At 38.0% G+C, this 25335-nt stretch overlaps 1 protein-coding gene across 1 annotated transcript in view; it reads left to right on the plus strand.

The window, feature by feature from the left end:
- Positions 1-15814: 15814 nt before the first annotated feature.
- ARHGEF28 (Rho guanine nucleotide exchange factor 28) overlaps positions 15815-25335 on the plus strand; it is a 152701-nt gene continuing 143180 nt past the window's right edge. Inside the window, exon 1 of the mRNA XM_044663055.1 lies at positions 15815-15899. Coding sequence (XP_044518990.1) covers positions 15815-15899 — 85 coding nt within the window. The remainder of the gene's footprint in view (positions 15900-25335) is intronic.

Consider the following 25335-nt stretch of genomic DNA (forward strand, 5'->3'; position numbering starts at 1 on the left):
CTGGGCATTGAGAGTTTAAGTGATTTGGCCATAATTATGTCGTTATCGCATAGCTAAATAAGAGAAGTAAAAATTGAGGTTTGTTTTCCTGACTCCAAGACTGACCTCTTTAAGCCAACAAGATCATATAGTGATGGGGTACACTAACAGGTAGTGTAGTAGATAGAGGGCTGGACCTGGAGTGAAGATTTCATTTTAAACTGAGCCTCAGACACTTATTAGCTGTATGACCCTGAACAAGTCTCTTAAACCTTTTCCTCAGTTTCATCATCTGTAAAATGGGTAGCACCTACCTGCCAGAGTAGTTTTGAAAATAAAGTAAGACAATGTTTGGAAAGTGCTTAACAAACCAAATACACTGTGTAAGTGGTAATTAGTGATAATATTAGAACACTTTATAAATGCTAGTTATTAAAAATCAATGATACATGTAAAACCCAGTGGAATTGTGTGTCAGCTATGGGGAGGGTGGTGGTGGGGTTTGAGGGGGAAGGAAAGAACATGAATCATGGAACCATGGAAAAATATTCTAAAAAAAACCTTTAAAAGAGAAAAGAAAAGAAAAGAAAAAGAATTATAAATAGCTAGCATACACATAACAGTTTAAGGTTTGAAAAGCGCTTCATACATTATCTCCTTTGATCTTCACAACAACCATGGATAGATGCTATCATTATCCCCATTTTACAGATAATAACAATAAGAGCTAACATTTATATGTGATAGGGACTGTGTTAAATGCTTTTTAATTACTGTCTCACTTGATCTTCATAATAACCTTGAGAGAGAGGTACTATTATTATCCCCATTTTACAGAGAATGAAACGGAGGCAAAAAATGTTAAATGACTTGTTCAGGGTCACCCAGTAAATATTTGGGGTAACATCTGAACTCAGGTGTTCCTGACTCTAGGTCTGGTGCTTTTGTCAGATCCACCTAGGCGTTATTACTATGTGATTGACTTACCAAATGCCATTTTGGCAGACAAATATCACATTCTTTGGAATGATTTTCCATTTGCAAAGCATATTAATGATTCTTCTTGACTTCACTATTATACTGCCCTCACCCTCTTACTCAAAGTCTGGGAAGAAGAAGAAGAAGAAGAAGGAGAAGGAGAAGGAGAAGGAGAAGGAGAAGGAGAAGGAGAAGGAGAAGGAGAAGAAGGAGAAGAAGACATTTCTATAGTACTTGAAAGTTTATTGTTGTTCAGTCATTTTTCAGTCATGTCTGACTCTTGGTGACATCATTTGGGGTTTTCTTGTCAATGATATTGGAGTGGTTTGCTATTTCCTTCTCCAGCTCATTTTACAGATGGGGAAACTAAGGAATAGTGGGTTAAGTGATTAACCCAGAGTCACACTCCTAGGAAGTATCCAAGGCCAGATTTGGATTTACATCCTCCTAGCTTCAGGTCTGTTCCATGTAGGTGCCCCTGCTTTAAAGTTAGGATCAGGTAATATTGTTATCCCCAATTTTGGGATGAGGAAACTGAGCTGCACTTGTGTAGAGTCATTTGACTAAATCAAATGTCAAAGTCATGATTCTGACCCAGATTTCTCCTGAAGCTGGGTCCAGGGCTTCTCTGCTCTATTATACTGTTTGGAATGTTGAGTTTTCTCTAACAAAGTTTGAGTATTTTTCTGTATTTTTCTGACAGTTTTGACATGGGGTATAAGTTTAGAGAATGACTAAGGATTGGTGATAATTGAAAGCATTTATAATTTGGCATATAATCAAGTAAACAGGACTAATTAGGTCACACCATTTTTTCCCTCATATCAAAATAGTATTTGGAGAAGGAATGAAGACTATTGGGCTACAAGCGCTTCAAAAAGTTTTGTTTCCAATCTCCTGTGAAAATGAAGCCTTTGAAGTGTCTCTCACATTCATCAGTTTCCTCATTTCACTAATTATGTTTCAGATTTAGTTGTTTTATAGTGGTGTTTGACTCTTTGTGACTCCATTTGGGGTTTTCTTGGCAAAGATATTAGAGTGGCTTACCATTCCTTTCTCTAGCTCATTTTAGAGGAAACTGAGACAAACAAGAGTGGCTTGCCCAGGCACACAGTAAGTGTCAGAGGCCAGATTTGAACTCAGTTCTTCCTGACTCCAGGCCTGGCTCTATCCACTTTGCTAATTATCGTTCAGAACCCTAGGAGCTTATTAGCTCTTAACTTATAAGACCTATAGCATTGGGCTATTTTTAAAAAAAAAATCCATTTTTTTTATCTAATGATTTTCCATCGTAGTCATCACTAGGAGTTTTTTCATTTGGAGTATAAAAAGTTGTAATCCTGGGCAAGTCACTTTAACTCTGTTTATCTTAGTTTCTTCATCTGTAAAAATTAGCTGGAAAATAAAATGGCAAACAGGCCCAATATCTTTGCCAAGAAATTGCCAGATGAGTTCACAAAGTTTGACATGCCTGAAGATGACTAGACAACAAAAATAGCAATAACAACAAAATTGTGGGGAGGAGTGATGAAATGTTTCCAGATGAATTTAGCCACTCATCTACACTGAAGTCCTGGGACAAAATCCCATTCACCCCCTACAAGTTCTGACTTGAATTACCTAGGTGCCTAGACTGAAACCTAAAGACTATTACTTAGCAGATTTTTTTTAAAGGTAAGGGTATAAAGCAACAAAAACCCAAGTTTAAATCCTATTTTCCTGGAAGATAACAATGTTTTCTAGCCAAATTGTTGACAGACCTTTCTTTGTGTTTCAGGCTATAAGATGTTTCCAATAAATTCTCAAATTTTTGGTTTCAGTCAACCCTACTTAGCAAGCGAAAGTTTACCAAGGACTAGTTTTTAAGTTAAAAGGGTGGTGGTGGTCGGGGTGGGGGTGGGGGAATCCCTCATTGAAGACCACTGGGAATGCAGTGTAATATGTGCAAATTCTGGTTCAAATTTTCATTCTTTTGTTTATTTTAATTTCATTTTCTTGTGGTTGGTGAGGCTCTTAAAACGCTTTTTTTGGGTGGGGAGGTAGAAAACATGCTGACTTACGGGAATCCTTCTGGGCATTACGAAGCATAATTTGGTTCTCTTATCATAAGTGTTCTGCCTTTTTATATTTACTGTGGCTTCATTGTTTGGGGAAAAAAATCCTCCTTGTGGAATAAGCATAAAACATCTTTGAACTAGATGCTTGGGATTTATTGGAAACCGTTTACAAAATGAGTTGAAAAAAATCTCAAATTTAGATGAACCGAATAAACAAAACAGCCCTGAATGACGCTGGGCTAGGAGTTCAAGACTGTACTGTGGGATCATCTTCTCTTGACTCCTTTCAAAGACTATGTTATATTATATCAGAATCTTAGACCTTAGCCCTGCCTGATGTTCAGATGATTATAGAGAGCTTTACCTTTTGGTCACTTGCAAATGCTGAAATCTGTTTTATGGTATCTATTAATGAACCTATTTTGAAACATTACTTTTAAGTGGTTGATGTCAGTACTAGAATTTTGTAGTTTAATTCAGTTCAACTGTTAATTGGCTCATTCAGTGGGTGCAAGATCGAAACTGATGATGGGCTATCATGTAATAATTCCTTAATTTGCCTTTATTGCATCTCCTCATGAATATGAGAACAGAAGGAAAAGTTACATAATGAGCTATCTTGATTTATTGATTCAGGAGGTTTTTTTTTAAAACATTTATTAATATTCATTTTTTAGAAAAGTTAACATGGTTACATGATTCATGCTATTACTTTTCCCTTCACCCCTCGCCTTCCCCCCACCTATGGCTGATGCGCATTTCCACTGGTTTTAACATGTCATTGATCAAGACCTATTTCCAAATTGTTGATAGTTGCTGTGGTGTGGTAGTTTTGAAAAAAATTCCCAATCATGTCCACCTCAACCCATGTGTTCAAGCAGCTGCTTTTCTTCTGTGTTTCCACTCCTGTAGTTCTTCCTCTGAATGTGGGTAGGGTTCTTTTCCATAAATCCCTCAGAATTGTCCTGGGTCATTGCAGTGCTCCTAGTACAGAAGTCCATTACATTCTATTTTACCATAGTATATTGGTCTCTGTGTACAATGTTCTTCTGCCTCTGCTCCTTTCACTCTGCATCAATTCCTGGAGGTCTTTCCAGTTCACATGGAATTCCTCCAGTTTATTATTCCTTTGAGCACAATAGTATCCCATCACTAGCATATACCACAATTTGTTCAGCCATTCCCCAATTGAAGGACATACCCTACTTTGGTACTTCTTGATATTTGAATTGTCTCTTTCTGGCTTCTTTTAAGATTTTTTCTTTTACTTGGAAGCTCTTGAATTTGGCTATTATATTTCTGGGGGTTGTCTTTTCAGGGTCTAGTGTACAGGGTGATCTATGGATCCTTTCAATGTCTATAATGCCCTCTTGTTGTAGAACTTCAGGGCAATTTTGCTGAATAATTTCTTTTAGTATGGAGTCCAAATTTTTATTAATTTCTGCTTTTTCAGGAAGACCAATGATTCTCAAATTGTCTCTTCTAGCCCTGTTTTCTTGATCTATCAATTTCTCATTGAGATATTTCATGTTTCCTTCTATTTTATCAGTCTTTTGACTTTGTTTTATTTGTTCTTGCTGTCTTGAGAGATCATTAGCTTCTAATTGCTCAATTCTAGCCTTTAGGGACTGGTTTTCAGTTATAATCTTTTGGTTTTCCTTTTCAATCTGGTCATTTCTGGTCTTCAGTTGACTTGCCTCACTTTCCAATTGTGAAATTCTGCCTTTTAAACTGTTATTTTCTTGCCAGATCTCTTTCATCTTTCTCATCATCTCAGATTTGAACTCTTCAATAGCTTGTGACTAGTTTTCATTATTTTGGGAAGGTTTGGATGTGATTACTTGTTTGTTCTCCTCTGCAGTTTGCTCTGTTGTCTGGATTTTCTCTGTGTTAAAGCTGTCGAGTGTTACAGATTTCTTCTTGATGATCTTTCTCTTTTGGGGTTCTTGTCTCTGGCTTGCCATTGTTAGCCCTGCGCACTCTCAGGTTTATCCTCACAACCAGGGTCTGTTTGCACTCTCTAGGCTCCTGAAGTCTTGGGTCTAGTTGTTCTCAGGTTCAAGCCTCCTGGTGGTCCCCTTGCTTGTTTCTCTGTCCGAGGATCCTTTAACAGTCTCAGGGAGCTGTTTCTATAGTCGTGCACCCCTCTGCACTGGGTCCCCACTCAAGGTCCGCTCCTACCCTCAGGATCCAAGTCTGCTCCTGTGCTCAGGATCTGTGGATGCCAAAGCCTGTGCTCAGGATCTGTGTTCAAAGTCTGCGTGCTCTTTAGCCTCTTGGGGTCTTAAGTCTTGCTCCTTTCAGGAGCAGGCCCTGGTGACCCCAGGTAGCTGCCAAGAACTTAATGGGTGCCCCAAGCTTGCTGTAGCTCTTGTGAGCTGGCTTTGGCACTGTAGGTGGTGTGGGGTGGGGGAGGGGGTTGCTCACCTTGCGTTTTAGTGAGAGCTCTTTCACTCCCTTATAGCATGGAAATTCCACATACCTCCAATGCTGTGCCCTGTGGTAGAGTCCCTTCATTCCTCTGGATTTGTTTTTATGTCTTTTTGAGGAGACCTATATGTTTTAGTTAGGAGAGGTTAAGCAGCTACTTTTTACTCTGCTGCCATCTTAACCTGGAACTCAGGAGGTTTTTTTAATGAAAAAAAATTCTTTCTAATTTATTTTAGTCAATAATAATGATGGAATAAATAAAAATCCATTTCAACTCAAACTATCAGTATCATTCCCTAAGCAACATATTTGTTGGAGAGATATAGAAAATCTGCCCTTTTTAAAAAGGCTTTTATTAAAAAGACTCTCCGCTATTTGGACCCTAGTTGGATAAAATGGCTGAAGAATAACCATAACAACAGAAAAAGAAATTCTACCATCAAATAACATATTTTTTTGCTATTTTTGACATTCTCCCCTTTCTTTTCTTTTTAAATAGAATTTATCTAAGAAATCACAGATGGTTTGTGGCATATATCAGTGGAGAGAATTTCCACACCAGGAATTTCCCCTTCCTGAAAAAATTGCAGCTCCTTGGTGGGTTTATGTATTTTTTTCCTCTTTAAAAGTGTGGATTCTGCTAGGCAGTTTTGTATAGCTTTTATATGCTCTAGGCTGGGCTTCAAGTATAGTTACTTCTACAGAATCAGGAAGGCCAATGATTAGAGTCCCAAATGGGAAATGATCCCATTGTTTCCTTATAACAGGGGTCAGCAACCTTTTTGGCCATGAGAGCCATAAACACCACATTTTTTAAAAATGTAATTTCATGAGAGCCGTACAGTGCTCACAGTGCGTGCTCCTGTAACAGCGCCTGAAAAAAAATTGACTTTATGGCTCCTGCAGAAAGAGCCATACGTTGCCGACCCCTGCCTTATAACCTGGGTAGAAAAAGAAGCAAGGGAAAGGGTGCAATTGAAGATAATACAATTTGGGATGAGCTGTTGGAGCAAGTTTTCTGGGTTTTTAGTAGTGATTAAAAAGTGCCTATTGAATCAAAAATAGGCCTTTGTCTTCTAACATGCTTCAAATTTAGAGGAAAATAGATTGACAGCACTTTCACATTCTAATATCCACATGAATGTGGAAAGAGTTTTTGATCTCATCTAGTTAAATTCCCTCATTTTTCAGTTGAGGAAACTGAAGCCTAGTGATATAAAGTAACTTGTTCAAGGTCACATAATCAAGATTAAACATTACAATGTACCAGATACTTGAAAAGTTCTGAGAATTCTCTTGGGTAGCAAGGGGCAGAAGAGAGATTTGAACCCAGGTTCTTGGACTTGGTTTACAAATCTCTCACTGTATCGACACATTGTATAATCAATGCTCATAAATGGTTATTGGTCAGGTAGCATATTTCGTACCCTATTCAATTGATGAGGTAATTTTATTATATTCTGTATCATCATCCTCTCTATCCTTTACCTTCTACCCTATCACGTATATAAACTCATGCTAAATGAGTGGCATAAGATTACATCCTTTTTAAAATTTACCCTCTCACATAACTCTCACATAAGATTTCTACCCTTAAAATCATTCCATTAATTCATCCCCCATCTATTAAGCACATACAATGTGGTAGACACTGTGCAAGTTGTTATGAATGCAGAGACAAAAAATCAAGTGGTCTCTGCACTCAGGAAAATTGCATTGTATTGTCTTTAGTGAAATGAATGCCCTCTTCCCTTAAAAAGACTCTCTATTCTGACATTCAAATAATTTATTACAATCAGTGTTAAACTTATCTAAATAAAACTCTTAAGGAAACAGTGGCTAATAGAAAATGAAATAAGAGTTCAAGGTGTGAAAAGAATTCTAGACATCTTATTTATGGAATTAGTGTTTAGAAGCTTGGAATTTTATGAATAGACATAATTGTCTTCTTTGATATTATGGTCATCCCAGGACTTAATTATTAATGTAATAATATACAATAATCATTTATATAATACAATAAAATAATCAATTAATAAGTATATCATAATGATTAATTATGTATATAATGTAATTAATTATGTATTATAATAATTAATAATAATATACCTATATGTTTGTGGGTATGCACATGCACATGCAAGAATTAGGCTCATGGGATTGCTGGCCAGCAATTCCACTATCTGTATAAGCTTATTTGTATGAGTTCAGACTTGCTTATTCTTGACTGTCTTGTGGCTGAGTTCCAGAAGAATAGAGGTTCAATTAATACTCTTGTTAGCCTTACATACTAGACAGTGCAAGCTCTAATGATTTAATGGAACAATTGTTCTTTGTCCTCAAGAGTGCCAAATTCAGAAGAAAGTTTCCTATTATACAGCTTCTCCTTTTTAGATTTAGCAAAGAAGGCAAAAGGATTATTCACCAGCTTTTAAGACCCCATTAGACAGTTTTGGGCAGCTTTCTCACATACTAGGCTAGGTATTGGATATAGTTACATACAGAACAAGAGCAGCCAATGATAGATCCCTGAGCAGGAAATGATCTTTTGTTTTCTTTTAACCTGTAAATGGCTAGAAAAAACAAAGCAAGGTGAAATAGAGGATACCTACAATTTGGGATGAGCTATCAGGGCAAGTTTTTGTGGTTTTGGTTCTTTTTTGGGTGATCTTGTAGATTGTCAACCCCTGATCACTCTAATGATCTTCCTTTTTAACTAAGACCTTCCTTCCCTCTGACTATTATTTTAAAGTTGCTATTGGTTCCTTTCCTCTCTTGTCCTCTTTTCTCCTGTCTTATCCTCTCCTATTTCTTGATCAATCCCTGTTCCTGCTACTATACCATTCCTTACAGTAAAGAGAAACAGATAACTGGAATGGATTAGGAAAACAATTTCTGACTCAATATATGAATGGATATACAGGTTTCCATCCTTAATCCTCCATTTCTCTAAGTGAAGGAGGTGAAAATATTTTATGTTGTCCAGAACTAAGATTTGTCATTAAGATTAATATGATTTCCTTTGTTTGAATTTAATGAGAACTTTTCAGTGGGAACAGCCCTGAGGGTGTTGTGAAGAACAATTCAATTGTCTTTACAAAGATAATGAAGTAATAAAACTGTTAAAGGTCTTATTAGATTCCCCCAAGGTAACTTAGAGACTTCATATAATTTAGTACTTAAAAAAATTGAGGTCATGGACTGGGCATGAATTCTGTCTATTCAATTCAATTGAAAAATATAATATGTTTAAGTGCTTACTCTGTGTAGGACCATCTAGCATGGAGTGCCCACATCAAAGATGGTAGAGCAAAGCAGAACTGCAGTAGCTCAAAAGAAACGTGAGATACACAAATTTAAAGACATTTCCATCCCAAAGGTTCATGTGAGCTATTTGTGACCAGCCTGTGGTAGTGCCTTCTGAGCTCATATTGATCTGATCAGCTACAAATGGGCAAATTTGTATATCAACTCTGACATAGTGATGTCATTTGGTCCTCCATGAGAATGAAAGAAAACAAATAACCAATTCTTTGCAGGTTGTTATGCCATATGCTGTTGGAAATTATGAGATTTAGATAAGGCACTGCTTTTACTCTCATGATGCTTAAAGTCATTAGTAATGGATAAATTACATACACAGAAAACTATATAATTTGTGAGATACCTCTCCAAGCTCTGGACTTCAATGGACCAGGGCCAAAATTTAAAATTAATTATTTTTTAGTTTGCTCCTCCCTCCTTTCTCCATAACATCTGGTATCATCTGGCAAACTATATAGTCTATGTCTTTTGTGCTTCCACTTCTCGGTTCATTTTCTGGAGGTGAACATTCACAAGTTCTTCTTCAAATATTAAATCTGTAGCTGTTTGCAATGTTCTCTTGGTCTTACTCTTTTTACTCTTCTCATGAACCAGTCCAAACTTAAAGGATTGTAGAAATACTATATGTAAAGATCTATTTGGCTCATTTTGATTCCATCTAGATTTTGCTTGAAGAAATCTCCAAAGATAGCACATATCTAGGTTTTCATAGATATAGGTAAAAAGATTTCAATAAATGAACTAGTTTAAGAGCAGCTAAGCCATGCTGTGGATAGAGTGCATGGAGTGGGGAGCCTGGAGTCAGGAAAATTCATCTTTCTGAGTTCAAATCTGGCCTCAGACATGTACTAGTTGTGTGACCCTGGATAAATTACTTCACCCCATTTGCCTCATTTTCCTTATCTGTCAAATGAGCTGGAGAAGGAAATGTCAAAAACCATTCTAATATCTTTTCCAAGAAAACACCAAATGGGGTGAGGAAGAGTCCAACACAAGGGAATAATAATGATTTTAAGCCATCATTTCCTTCAGGGCAACTCCTCTTTTCTCTGTTTCAAACTGATTGTCTCTCTTAAACTTCTTAACAAGTTCCATTGATGGCCCTTTATCCTTTATAGCTGATGATGATGGAGGCTCTGTGGTCCCAAATTATTGACTGTGAACTCCAGTGGTCCTGCCTTCAGGGGTGTAAGCCACCTCTTGGGACTCATCTTAGGTTTTATAGAAGCCCAGGAATTCAGTAGTTTCTACCCACCAATAAAAGAGAGATCATTTCATCCATACATTTTTCTAAGAACATTTTTGCATTGAAGAGCTCTCTATAAAATTCATTTGTATTGATTTCAGTTTTATTGTAATGTTTTTTGTTCATGATATTATACAATCTATTCACCTATTCTGTCTCCATTCTGTGCTGTTTAAAAAAGAAGCATGTGTCTCATACTTATTCAACTTTGGGTTTAGAATTAATCTAGGAATAATTCCTAAGAGACCCATTAAGTTCCATTCCTTCAATTTTTCATCATAGTTTCCCCCCAAAAAAAGTTTCTTTTGGAAAAAAAGGACAAAAATGAATTATCAAATGCAACTGAATGTGGTTTCATTTCAGCTTGAGGTCATGGAGGAAACCTTGAAATGGAATGTCTGATTATTTCACTTCAACTGCATTTCTGCCACTGACCTGCTGGGCAATTTTGAGTACTTAATTTCTAGAAACCTCATTTTCCTCATCTGTAAAATGAAAACACTAATACAAAACTTTATTAAAGTCTTATTTAACTTTAAATTTTTCTTCATTTTTTTTCTCTTTGTTCTTTCATAAAGTTAAGAAAAATGCTGAGAGGGAAATGAGAAATGGGCTATTTTTTAAGTACCCATTGGATCTTTATTTTTTAATTTCCTTTACTTTTCTTGTAAACATGTTTTGAAAATCTCTTGCTTATTATGTACAATATAGAATATGTATAAACATAGGTGGATTATGGTGTGTTCATTTATAAGGGCACATAAATGTTGAAATCTATTTAATGAAGAAAGAGGACAATTTTATTGTCCTGTAGGATGAGCTTGTTGTTCAGTCTTTTTTCAGTAGTGTCCCACTCTGTAACCCCATTTGAGGGATTTTCTTGGCAAAGATACTGAAGTGATTTGCTATTTCTTTTTCCAATGACTTAAGGGGAACAGAGGTTAAGTGAGTTCCCAGGGTCACACATCTAGTAAGTATGTGAGGCTAGATGACTCCAGTCTCAGTGTCCTTTCTATTGAGCTATTTGGTTGACCCTTTCACTGCTGGTAAAAAATATAAAATGGAAGTCCTGGCCTCATAGAGCTTATATTCTACTAGGGAGATAAGATATACTACTGTCTCTCAGTTTCCTTAACTTTGAAATGAGGATAATAATAACCCTTCTTCCCCCCTCCTGGGTTGCTATGATGATCAAATGAGATAATACTTGCAAAACATTTAGGACAGTATCTGACACATAATAAGTGTTTAAATACTTCCTTTCTGTTTTCTTTTTTCCCTTTTCCTCCATTTAGTTCTGGTCTTTTCTTTAGGAATGTTTGGAAATCTTTTGTTTTGTTAAATGCCTATGCTTTCCCCTGAAAGTATATAGTCAGTTTTGATGGGTAGGTGATTCTTGGTTGTAGATCCAATTCTCTTGTCTTCCTGAATATCATATTCTAAGCCTTGTGGTCCTTTAGTGTGGAGGTTGCCAGATCCTGTGTAATTCTGACTAGGTTTCCTTGATATCTGAATTATCTCTTTCTGGCTTCATGTAATATTTCTACTTGACCTGGAAGCTCTTGAATTTGGCTATTATATTCCTAGGGGTTGTCTTTTGAGGATTTAATGTAGGGGATGATCTATGGATTCTATAAATATCTATTTTGCCCTCTTGTTCAAGAATATCAGGGCAATTTTCTTGGATAATTTCTTTTTCTTTTTTCGTTTTGGGTGTGTATCCCTTTTGTTTTTATTTTGTTTTTAATCAATTAATTAATTATAGTAATTAAAATTTTTTTTCTCATTATTACATGATTCATATTCTTTCCCTTCCCTCATCCCTCCCCCTTCCCATAGCCAACGAGCAATCCAACTGGGTTTCTTGGATAATTTCTTGTAATATGATGTCAAGGCTTTTATTTTGTTCCAGGCTTTCTGGTGGTAGACCAATAATTCTCAAACTGTTTCTCCTGGATCTGTTTTCCATGTCCATTATCTTTTAAATAGGCATTTCATGTTTCCTTCTATTTTTTTCATTATTTTAATTTTGCTTTATTAATTCTTGGTGTTTCGTGAGATCATTAGCTTCTACTTGCCTTTAAAGACTGATTTTCAGCTATGATCTTTTGATTTTCCTTTTTGGTTTGGTCTATCCTGCTTTTCATGGCTTTCACCAGGTCAATTCTGGTCTCTGATTTGCTTATTACTTCATTTGATTTCTATGTCTCTTTTTCCATGTGGGCAATTTTGTCTTTTAAGCTGTTATTTTCTTTTTTGTATTACTTTCATTTCTTTTCCCCACTTTTCTTCCCCTTTTTCTTCTATCTTTCTTACCTCATTCTTGAACTCCTTTTTTAGTTCCTCCAGAGCAGGGGTCGGCAATGTATGGCTCTTGAGCCATATCTGGCTCTTTTGAGGGCCAGATATGGCTCTTTCTGCAGGAGCCATAAAGTCAATTTTTTTTCAGGCTCTGTTACAGGAACACGCACTGTTACAGGAGCGCTCACTGTGTGCACTGTATGGCTCTCATGAAATTACATTTTAAAAAATGTGGCATTTATGGCCAAAAAGGTTGCTGACCCCTGCTCCAGAGCTTGTGATCAATTTCCATTTTTTTTTTTGGAAAGTTTGGTTGTGGGTGCTTGTTTCTCACTCTCTGCTGTTGCTTCTGTATTTTGCTCTTTTTCTCCATAGAAATTATCAGGGATCAAAAGCTTTTTTTTGCTGCTGTCTATTCCTTTTGCTACTAGTGGATTGGAATGTCTTGCAGTGCTTTGCCTTGGTAGTAGCTTTCCTTCCCAACCAGAAGCCTATGTGAGGAGGCCAGGCAGTTATTTGTGTAGGGTGCCTTAAAGTGTTTTGTCCTGAGGCTATTTTTCCAGTTCCTGCTGCCTCTGCTGTGGATAGCCTTGTCTCTGCCCAATCTCTGCACTCTTCAGCCTTGGGTCCCAAGTCTTGCTGCCAAGGCCTTGCACTGTCTTCAGGAGTAAGTCTCAGCTAGCCCCTGAGAATTTAGAGATTGCCCTGGCCTGTGCTCTGACTCTGGCTCGGTAGGTGGTGTAGAGGAAGGTGACCTGGCTTGCGCTTTGATAAGTGTAATTTCATCCTGTTATAGCATGGAAATCTCCAAATACTGCCTACCTCCAGGGCTGCATCCACTGGGAGAGCCCCTTGTCTGATTTTGATTTCTGTCTTTTTGAAATGCTCTGCAATGATTGGTTGGAAGGAGATTCAGGAAGCTCCTATTACTCCTCCACCATCTTAGCTCTGCCTCCCACAAGTTATTTATTCATACCCATATTACATGTATACTCTGAAGTTGCTATGAAAGGATTTTTCTCTATTGCTGGGTGATTAGAACACTATCACATATCTCAATCTACTAATGATAGCTATTATTTTTTAAAGGATTCTTTTAAAAGTCAGTGTATGTCATTTAGAGTAGAAGGATGAGACTGAGGGAGAGCCTAGCTTGCCCCTTGTGTATGTGGGAAAATAACGTTACTGTCCTGATTTACTACTTATGAAACTTCAAGCTGGAAGGGCCTGATTTTCCCATTTTGTGGATGAAAAATGAAAACCCAGAGAGCTTAGGTGATTTGTCACTGGGCAGATGGTTATTTAGCTAGACAGAATAAGAACATCTAAAAAACTGGCTATTAATTCAAACAGAAATAATTTTACATAAATTGAAATTTTATAACAAACTGAGCACTTGATACAATTCTGTTTGTGACTAGAAGTTAATAATTTTTCTCCAAATGGCTAATTTTGCTGATGCAGCAATCATGACTTCCTAGGTTTGTAATGTAATTGAACTAAAATATTATCAAACACATCCCCATCATCTAGCTCCATGCTGATTTGGTTCATGTATTGTAATCTCTCTTCCTTCCTAAATTCAGGAAACAGACTAGAAGAAAATAGTAATGAAGTTAGACTTTTGAGGACTTGAATAAGAGAATAAAGTGCTGGAGAAGACAATGAAAAATTTCTCTCCTTTCGTTGCAAAGAGGTAGAGGTCTACTAGGACATTTTATTGTATCCATTGGGCAGCTAGGTGGCATAGTGGATAGAATGCCGGACCTGGTGTTGGGAAGACTTGGTCTCAGTTATGTGGCCTTGGGAAAGTCACCTAACCGCTGCTTGCTTCAGCTTCCTCCTCTGAAAAAAGAGCATAACACTTTTGCCTTCCTCCCAAGATTAGTGTGAAGATCAAATGAGATAAGTATAAAGCACTTAACCCAGTGCCTGTCCTATTGTTGGTGTGGTTTAGTTGTGCCTGACTCTTCATGACCTTGTGGACCACATTGCCTAAAAGCTTTTCTTGGGAAGGATACTGCAGTGGTATGCTGCTTTCTTCTCCATTGGATTAAGATAAATAGAGGTTAAATGACTTGCCTAGGGTCACACAGCTAGCAAGCATTTGAGGTCACATTTGAACTCAGATCTTTCTCACTCCAGTCTCAACACTCTAGCCATCTAGCTTCCTCTATGTGCCTGGAACATTGTAAGTGCTATATAGATGTTAGCTGCTATTATTATTGTTGTTGTTGTTGTTAGCTCTCCCTGGAATGCTCTCTCTTAATCTTTTTTTCCCAGTGATGAGTCAACCTGGAGTGGGGTAGGTGGGAAGTAATGAAAAGATAAAAAGTATTCCTAAAAATAAATGAAAACCCATCTATAAGTGCTATCTCCAGAATCACTAAGGACTTACTAGAGATTCCTGGAGAATCTTGGGCGGTAACATTTTTGCACAGGCTTTGGTTAATTCTAGCCTGTTGGAAGTGTTTGTTTTTGGAGAATAGTGAAGTTAATTTTGTAAGGAGAAAAGATGTTGGGGGAGGGGATAATGGGTTCTGACTGAATGCTAATTACTGGTCAATTGTTCAGAGAGACTGTGTAAGAAGGGATGATTTGTTGTAAATTAGTCACTAGCTGTATTGTTAGGGTCTGAAAGTTTAGAACTATGCTGTAAAGGTGCCAGGCTCACAAAACCCTCTGGACCGATGACCTCACTCCCAGACAGCTCTAAGAAGACCCAGATCAATCACACCATGCGTGACTGTAAGACTTCTTTAATGAGATCAGTATTTTTCATTATAATACTGAGGCTTTCTGCCCTTTTGGTTTGAAAACATGGGGAATCTGGATTGTTAGACAGGTTATCGATGCTTTCTCAGCTGCGAGATCTGAAACACTGCCAAGGCTGCTAATACCAAGGAGATATACAACCTGGCAGGCAGCATCAAGCTTTCTGCTTGTATCTGCTTTACAAGTTCAAACTTTTAATCTAATGGGCATAGAAAAAAATATTTTTCTTATTATACGGTTGACCCCAAAGCAAAACAAATCCCTATTTTTGAAGATGAGTTGCTTTGCGTTTTTTCAAAAAACAGTCCCCAAAGGCTTGCTTTCTTAGTCACTTTCAATCCTGGCTTTCCTCCATTATTCATTTCCATTTTCAGCTAAGAGAAAAGGTGAGTTAATGATTCATTTGCTCCCAATGACCTTTTGAATAACTGGACTGTGATGTATCAGTGTTGTTTCTAGTTTTCTCTCTCATGGGCTCTCTCTCTCTCTTTAAAGAAAAAAAAAGCCAAGCACTCTCCTAGTTTAGCTTTAATATTTACAGGCTGCTCTGTCTACATGCCTGGACGCCTGAAGGGAACAAAACATTTACTGCTTTTCCCTCCCCTGACTTAGTGAGCTATTTGATCCTGCCCCATTCCTTCCTTGACTTTGCATCACACTTAGACTTGACTGGTTTGGAATGCTGCAAAAGGCTTCCTGAGGATCTCTTGATCAAACAGAGAAGATGGATTCAGATTCAGACTCGCCTTTTAACTACTCATGGCCTTCATTTCCCAAAATGAAGATTCGAAGGAGGGCATCCAGACAAGGTAGATGTCACTGTAGTGGTTATTGCTGTTTCTTAAGGATTAAAGGCAAATGTCTCAACATAGGTATCGTTTTTCGTCGTCTTTGGCATACCATTTTCTGGCTTGTTACACAGGTATACGAGTCTGTAGGGAGCTACTTTTAGGCAACACATTTTGTCTAGCCTGTTGTGATGAATTCGATCATTGTCTTTCCTTCCCTTTCCCTCTGCTCCTTGGGATCTGCATTGGATTCCTGAACTATTAGGTTACCCATCGACTTTTTTTTAAAGTGGAAGTTCAGCGGGCAAAGTAGATGTTTTGGACTCTGGCACAGTTACTCTGGGAGTTGCTGAGTAAGGTTTTAAAATCTTCTCTACACTAATGCCTAGACAACTTTCTCTGGAGATTTAGTACTTAAGGTCTATGAGATTGGTATTTTAATTTAAAACGTGAATCGTCAGCTTTTTGGGGGGTTTCCATTTAAAGAAAGTTGTTGGTTCAGTCTGACCCGTGTGCCTTTGGGAATTTTACAGATGTTGTGAGGAGAACCTTACATAAATTTCAACAAGAATTCATCCAGCTAAGTTGTAGTGGTTGGAGATATTTTTAAATACATTACCACTGAGTATGTTGTTTTTTAAAGTCAAAAGAACAAAGAAAAACTTGCTCGTACTGTAATAAACGATGGTTTTTACATTGCTCCTCAACTAAGTACAAGCCACCTTTGTTGTAATTCAGTCCTTAGAAACCAAGCATGGGGCATGGGGGGAGGGGAGGGAAGGGCATGGTATGCAGAGTGTTTTTAGTTGAGCATGCCCAAAAAGGTGATGTGGGGAATAACAGGTTTCTATTTTATAGACTCACTGAGCCATGGCTTAGGGAATAGGTTTTGGGTTGCTTTAGGGAGTTTAAAATGGAAGCCTCGAAAATTATTGGAAACTCTTTCCTTCTCCAGTGCAGATATTTTTGTTGTTTGAAGCGCCGATAGATTTAGAGTGGGGAAGGACCCTTAAAAAATCATCACTCTAACTTCTTCATTTTGCTGATGAAAAAACAGAGTTCTAGGGAAGTTAAGTGACTTGCCCAAGGTCACACAGGTAGCACCTGGTAGAGATGGCATTAGAAACCACGTCTTCTAACTAAAAATCCAGAATTCTTTCCATCTTCAGTAGTTACTTTTGTTCTTCGAAGTAGAAAGTAGAACAAAATGGAAAGTGGGAGGGAAGCTTACCAGTCTTTATACAATTAGAAGCTAAAAATACAAATATATTAAGGAATAGAAAACAGGTGGATGTAAATTTCTGATATTAGCACATTTGTGACACATAGTTGGCACTTAATAAGTGCTTACCCCCTTTTCCTTCCCTTTCTCTCTCCAAACAATCTCCTCTGTCATTTAAGATCAAATTTTGCTCATGATCCTAATGAAGTTCTTTTTCTTAGCTTCAGTTGGAGCCTAGTTATTATTAGAGAGAGAATTTTCTGTTAACTCGCATGTCTATAGGGCTTTTGGGCACAAAAGAACACTTTCCTTACAAGTCTGTGAAAGAGTATTGCTATCCTCTTTTTTGTAGATGAAGAAGTTCCAGAGAAGTAAAGTGAGCCTCAAGCTAAGTATTATAACAAAAGTTGCCAGTGTAGGCGTTAGGTGAAGAAAATGTTCTACTTTCCCTATAACAGTGGTTCCCAAACTTTTTTGGCCTACCGCCCCCCTTTCCAGAAAAAATATTACTTAGCCCCCTGGAAATTAAATTTTTTTAAATTTTAATAGCAATTAATAGGAAAGATAAATGCATTTGTGGCCATCACCGCTCCCCTGGATTGCTGCAGCACCTACCAGGGGGCGCCCACTTTGGGAATCACTGCCCTATAAGTTAAAGAGCTTAACTCGTTGCTGGGAGAACTGGCCATGGCTCCTAAATAGAGTACTTTCCTATATGGTGGGAGTATTCTCCTCTTCCAACCTCTGTCAAAGTCACATATAGACCCCAAAGAACAACTAAAATGACAGACTTTCAATTAACTTGTCAAGCTTGGACTCTACCGTTTGCATTTAATTCCAGTGTAAACCAATTGCTCTCCTTTCAGGTCCTCTTTTAAAATTCAGGTAGAGCTAGGAATGAGGAATAAGCTAGTTAATATAGATATCATCAGTTGCTTTCTTAGGGACTCAGGAATGAGGCAGCATGGATTATGGGGGCACCAAGGGGAATGAAATAATGAAAAGTTATTGAAGGGTATAGAAAGAGAGAGTAAAAAGTAATTAGAGTAAGTAAATAGAAACTGTGGAATTTTAGATCTGGCCAGTACTTCTGAGATCTTTTGTTCTTAAATCCTCATTTTATAGGTGAGGAAACTGAGGCCCAGGGAAGGTAAATTACTTGCCCAGTAATGTCTCCCTATTAGGTAATATTTACTGAATTGAAGCATGTTAGTCAAGTGGCTAATTAATGATGGAGTTGGACTAGAATCCTGGTCTCCTGAGTTCTATAGCCTTCTGTTCTTCTTGCTAGATCAGGCTAATGCATCATCATTCAGCTTAAGAAGGTTCTTGATTAGGACCAGAGGTATTGATTGGGGAGGCAGTCAGAGTAGAGCACTGTATTCAGAGGCCATGAGTTCCAATCCTATCTTTGCCACTTACTCTGTGACCTGGGGAAAATCACTTAAGCTCCCTGGGCTCAATGTCATCATCTGCGACGAGGAGGTTAGGCTACCATTCCTTTCAGTTTAGTTCTACCATCATGATGTTTCATGACCTCACAGAATTTGAGATTTCATTGATAAGATGGTGGTGAACAGAACCTGGGACTTTCCACTCATATTTCATGGAAAATTTATACAGAGTTCTAGAAGCTAGCTTCTTGATCCTTAAACACTCTGTAGGTACTAGTAAAGGACTTAGTTTACCCATCTGTTTACCCTTGTTCTTGCTACCTTGCCAACTCACTTCCTTAACACAGCTTGTCTGTAATTAATCTTTATTGACTGACTTGTAGATTTCTTGAGTAATCCTTATTTCTTTTAATTTATTGTTGGTTAAGGGGCAGCTAGGAGGCCCAGTGGATTGAGAGCTTAGAGATGAGAGGTCCTAGGTTAAAATTAAGCCTCTGACCCTTCCTAGCTGTGTGATCTTGGGCAAGTCACTTAACCCCCATTGCCTAGCCCTTACCACCCTCTAAAAAAATCATTAATTTATTTATTTAAGTTAGAGTATTTTTCCATTGTTCCATGATTCACGTTCTTTCCCTCCCTCCTCCCTCCCAGAGCTGACAAGCAATTCACCTAGCTTTTACATGTATCATTGTTCAGAACCTATTTCCATATTATTAATATTTTCAATAGTGATCACTTAAAGTCAACATCCCCAATCTTATTCCCATAGAACCATGTGATCAATCATATGTTTTTTCTTCTGCATTTCTGCTCCCACAGTTCTTTCTCTGGATGTGGGTAGTGTTCTTTCTCACAAATTCCTCTGGATTGTCCTAGGTCATTGCATTGCTGCTAGTAGAAAAGTCTATCACATTTGATTATGCCACAGTATATCAGTCTCTGTATATAATGTTCTGGTTCTGTTCTTTTCACTCTACATCAATTCCTGAGGTCATTCCAGTTCACATAGAATTCCTCCAGTTCATCGATCCTTTCAGCTCAATAGTATTCCATCACTATCATATGCCACAATTTGTTCAGCCATTCCCCAATCGAGGGACACTCCATCATTTTCCAGTTTTTTGCCATTATGAAGAGCAGGGCTATAAATATTTTTGTACATGTATTTTTCACTATTATCTCTTTGGGGTACAAACCCAGCAGTGGCCATACCACTCTTCTGCCTTGGAACCAATACACAGTATTGAATCTAAGAAGGAAGAAAAAGGTTAAAAAAGTCATTGCTGGTAAGATACAACAACCTGTTTTTGTGTTAACCATGTATCCATTGTCCCTTGGGCATTGTCCTTAAATTTTATCCTGTGCAGATTCATCAAATGGGAGAGAGTAAGGTTCTCCAGATATTTCTATTTGTGTTTGACATTATTCTGGTGGCATCAAACCCTAGAATTCTATTTCAGATTCTACTCAGTGAGACTTTATGAACCCTCAAAAATAGAAATAGAAATAGTTGAGATAAATAAAATATTAAGGAATAATATAGGAGTCATAGATTTAGAGCTGGAAGGAAGCTTAGAACTCACTGAGTCTAACCCATCATTTTTTCAATGAAGTATCAACCTTCCTGCAACCTTAGCTTGAAACTTGCATATATTAGGTGCTTAATGAAGTGGTTGTTGAGTTGAATTTTGATGTCTGTTTCTGTCTAGTAGTAACTTTATGTATATAGGCTCACACTGAGTGAGAGGGAAATAAAAAATCACTTTAGATGGTTTATTCTCAAAAGAAACTGAAGATCTCCTAGTCCCATTAATTGGAATTAGAACATGCCAACCTTTACAGTTGAAACTGTACTTCTTGTTAAAGGAGAACAGAAAGGCTCCAGATTAAAAAAATTCACAAGTAATCCTCAAACATCATTATAACCACAAATTACCACCCCACCCATCAAAATCTTTAACAAGGGAATAATAAATACCAGAATGCATTAATTTCTTTTATCATCCTTTACTAATTCAACAAAAATGTTATGTGTTAACTTTTTTAATGCACTACTCATGTTACTGGGGTAAGAAACTGATAAAAAACAGTTTGCCCTAATATGAGAATGTTAATTGGCCACAAAATGGCAAAGAGGAGGAAAAGGAGGGAAAAAACAGGATTGAATGAGCTATAAGCTGGAGAAGCAGTTCCCACCTAATTGAGAATTAAGTACAATAGAACATTGGGCAGAATTTCCCAAGATACCTGTCCTGGAATTTGGTTTGTGGCTTTCAGTTAGTAAGGCAATCAGTAAACATTTATTGAGTATCAGTGTCTAACACTCTCAAGGAGCTGATGACTTTATTGAGAATATCTAAAAAATAAATAGGAAGTCAGTTAACAATAATACAAGGCAGTAGATAATAAGTGACCCAGAGACTAAGTGATATAAGAGATCAGTGGAAGAAGAAATGATTGTGAATTGGCCTGATCAGGAAAGACTTCATGGAAAAGATAAGGTGTGGATGGCTGGAGAGAAGGAGCACTGAAGTGCCAAGTGATGGGAATGTTATTAGCAAAGGAAAGGAGGAGGACGAAATTCTGAGAACAAGAGGCAGAGAAGTTAAAGGAAAGCAAAGAGTTGATATTGGTGAGTAGTGGATAACATGATTATAAAAGGAGAAAGTAGAAGGTCTTTAGTGCTAGCCTCTTGAGCTTGTATTTATTCTATAGGCAAAGAAGTTTTTGAAAAGAGAAATAACATAATGAAAAATATATTTTATTTTCATATATACACTTTTTATTCTTTTTTTTTTAAACCCTTACCTTCCATCTTGGAGTCAATACTGTGTATTGGCTCCAAGGCAGAAGAGTGGTAAGGGTAGACAATGGGGGTCAAGTGACTTGCCCAGGGTCACGCAGCTGGGAAGTGTCTGAGGCCGGATTTGAACCTAGGACCTCCCGTCTCTAGGCCTGCTCTCAATCCACTGAGCTACCCAGCTGCCCCCTTACACTTTTTATTCTTAAAAAGACCAAGAAACAAAGTTTTTAAATTATTTTTGCTACTGGTGATGAATTAGAATATAAAGATGAAAAAGACAATATGAGAGGTGGGGTATAGGATGGGTTGAAGGGAGAAGAAACTGAAGACAAAACCACTTAATAAGCAGTTCAGAAAGATATTTCATGTGTGTAGAGATAGTAGGGTAGTGGCCATGGAGATGGAAATAAAGAAATTCATTCAACAGATATGATGAAAGGAAGAATGGATAGAACTTGATATTTTGGGAGAAAAGGGAAAAATTAGAGGAGCCCTATTGAATGAATTAATAAAGAATTTCTTGAGAGCTTACTATGTGCCAAATACTCTGCTCACTGGAGTCACAAGATGAGTCTTCCTGACTCCAAACCCAAGACTCTATCCATTTCACCACCTAGCTGTACCCCCAGACACAAATTTATTCTATCTGTGTCTGAATCTTCATCACTCCCTTTGGTATTTTCTTAAAAACGATACTGGAGGGGGCAGCTGCGTAGCTCAGTGGATTGAGAGCTAGGCCTAGAGACGGGAGGTCCTAGGTTCAAATCCCACCTCAGACACTTCCCAGCTGTGTGACCCTGGGCAAGTCACTTGACCCCCATTGCCCACCCTTACCACTCTTCCACCTAGGAGCCAATACACAGAAGTTAAGGGTTTAAAAAAAAGGGAAAAAAAGATATTGGAGTGGTTTTGCCATTTCTTTCTTCAGCTCATTTCATAGATGAGGAAACTGAGAATACAAGGTTAATTGATTTGCCCAGAGTCACACAGCTAAAAGTGTCTGAAGCCAGATTTGAACTCATAAAGATGAATTCATGCCCAGAATTCCGTGCACTGCATCCCCTGGCTGCTCTCCCCAAGATACAAATATAAAAAAAGGCAATCTCTGCTCTCAAGGAACTTATATCTTCATTTCGAGGCAACCCCAAAAGGAAGTGGTAGTCGGGGAGGGGTACTTCTTTACTGAAAGTTACAGTAATGTAAATAAAGCTGCAAGATTGGCACACTTCTTCCAATAACAATACCAGAGTAGATTTGATTATGGTTCATTATTCCAGAAATGTGGGGAAGTGGGGTATTATATAACTATTAGAGGACCTCAACTCTAACACTAGCCACTATAGCACAGTTTCTGCGTTACACATAAATTGTACATAGGTCTGAAAGACTAAGGATGCTGAATGAGGCTTCCTTGATCTCTTATTTAAGAGTTGGGGTAGTGGCTAATTTTACTTGACCCTTTTCCCTTGTTACAAAAGAGGATCCTTGTAGAGGAAATATAAGGAGATTATTGTGAAATAAAAAATAAACATTAACAAAAAGCAAACTCATTTCTATCAGAGAGGTACAGTATATATAGCTTTGTTAGTCACCTACAAAATCGTGGTAAAGTTGTGAGGGAGAACAATGTCTGATGAAGAAAGTATATGTGTATATGTATAGATTTACATATTATATACATGTGTATATGTGGGAGAGAGAGGAGGATAAGGGGAAGGAGAGAGAGAGAGAGAGAGAGAGAGAGAGAGAGAGAGAGAGAGAGAGACAGAGAGAGAGACAGAGAGAGAGACAGAGAGAGAGACAGAGACAGAGAGAGAGAGACAGAGAGAAAGAGACAGAGACAGAGACAAAAGTCTGAGCACCTTAATGATGTTATACCTGATAGCTAGATGGTTTAATGCAGTGATAGTGAATCTTTTAGAGATTGTGTGCTGTGACCCACTCTCCCAGAGACCTTGTGCCCTTGTGGCATGCTCCCTCCAGAGACCACAAGTCATGTCCTCCATCATCAATACTGAGTATTTTCCCCCACTTTATCCCACACAGGGGAGGAAGAAAGCATTCCCATTGGGCTACTGGGCAGAGGAGTGGGTGAAGTGGGGAATGGTCTCAGCCCAGTTAGAAAGGGGAAGGGGAGTGGCCGAACACTCTGTTCCCCTCCAGCTCTGCTGCCCGTGAGCTACCCATCTTACCCCAGACAGGAGAGGGAGAAAGGGCTCCCATTGGGCTGCTCAGGAGAGGGGCAAGAGATGGGAGAAATGTCCTCAGACACAGTGGAGAGGGGGAGGGGAGCAGCTTGTCCTGAGTTCCTCTGCCTTTCTAGTAATGAACTGGGGGGCGGGGTGGCTTCATGCCCACAGAGAACAGCACCTGTGCCATAGGCTTACCATCATGGGTTTAATGGATAAAGTGTTAGACTTGGAATCAGAAAAACCTGAATTTGAATCTTGTCTTAAATACTTTCTACCTGTGCTATGCTGAGAAAGTCACTTTATCACTCTTATCCTCATCCATAAATGGGGGTGGGGGAGGATATAATAAACCCAAAGAGCTGATGAGAGGATCAAATGAGATAATATATAGCAAGTGCTTTGCAAACAAAGTGCTATATACATACAGGCTTTTATTTAGGAATAGTTTATTATAAAGAGAAGTTACATGAAAAAAGCACAAAACAAGGAGAGTGTAATGTTAAGGCTAAAGGAAAAACAAATTTCAGGGAGGGTGTGGTGAATTCTAAGAAGCTACAGGAGGTCAAGGAGAATGAGAACTGAGAAAATACCATTGACTTTGGTAATCTGTGACCTGTTCTCTTTCTTGTTTGGAACTGAGCCCAGGGACTGGTCAGTTTAAGAAAAAATGGAAAGTTGTTTATAGATTATAGCTTTAATGTATAAAATAAACTAGATACAGCAAAAGTAGGTGCCTGGTATGGGCTTTACAGAAGGATTGACCCCTTTCTGTAAAGAAAGACATGATAGAGAGAAAAGTAAAAAACAAACAAACAAGTGAAAAGAATTCAGAAGAAAATTTTGAAATTAATTTTGAAAGGCATAAGCTAGCTAAATATCATACCACAAATTTTTCTTTTAATTTACAAGAGGGCAGATATCATTCGATATAGTTGTCTGGGTCACATTCTAAGGACTTGGCTTTTAGAATAGGCATTACATGAAATGCAGACTGGAAGGAAAAAAGCACTAGGAAACCTAACTTTTCAAGCAAAGCAATCAGTCTTTGAAGAACTTTTTGTCTCTCAATCAGTTCCTTTCACCGAGTTTGTTTTAAGACCAGCCAAGCCTTACTGTCCATCCTCTTGTTTAGTCATATAATGACATGATCTAAATCTTTTTCTCCTCTCTATTTGTCTGTTTCAAATTGGAATGAGGGAATCCTTTGAAGTCAGGCTTCTAACATGTGCATAAGTGTGGCTCACCTGAACTTTGGGTACAGCCCTCATGATACTTTTTTTAGGGGGAAAATAAACAAGCAACACGTTATTTTCCTTTAACCAGCTAGCACATACAAACTAGCAGGTCAGCGAGGCCCAACCAATTACCTGCTGTTGTTAATGTAGTCATATAAACTCACCACCAGCAGGTGTCAGGCTAGCAAGTTTGGCTCAGTGAGTAATTGTAATTGAAACAGAATGTAATTAATTATATAATTAGATTCACATGGCCCACACACATGGATTTCTGTTTCTTTGGTCCACTACTGGAAAAACTTGGATGCCCCTGACCTAGGAGGTCCCTGATGAAGCTCCATGATCATGAGATCATGGAATTTATAGCCTGATTATTTAGTTCATTAGGAAAATTCTCTTTCTGTGCCCAGTCAGCACCACTTTGTTTCTACTCATTATTTAAGTCTACTTCTCAGTTGTTCTTATTTTCTCATTGTTATATCCCTTCTTGTTCTTATACTTTCCTCTCTCATGATTATATCCCTCCTTGTTTGTTCTTGGTAGAATAAAGAAAAAAATTTAGAAGAAAGAGCACTGGTTTTAGGACCAGAAGACCTGGGGGTGGGGTGGAG

This window comes from Gracilinanus agilis, chromosome 1 (genome assembly GCF_016433145.1).
Source record: "Gracilinanus agilis isolate LMUSP501 chromosome 1, AgileGrace, whole genome shotgun sequence".
Classification (NCBI taxonomy): domain Eukaryota; kingdom Metazoa; phylum Chordata; class Mammalia; order Didelphimorphia; family Didelphidae; genus Gracilinanus; species Gracilinanus agilis.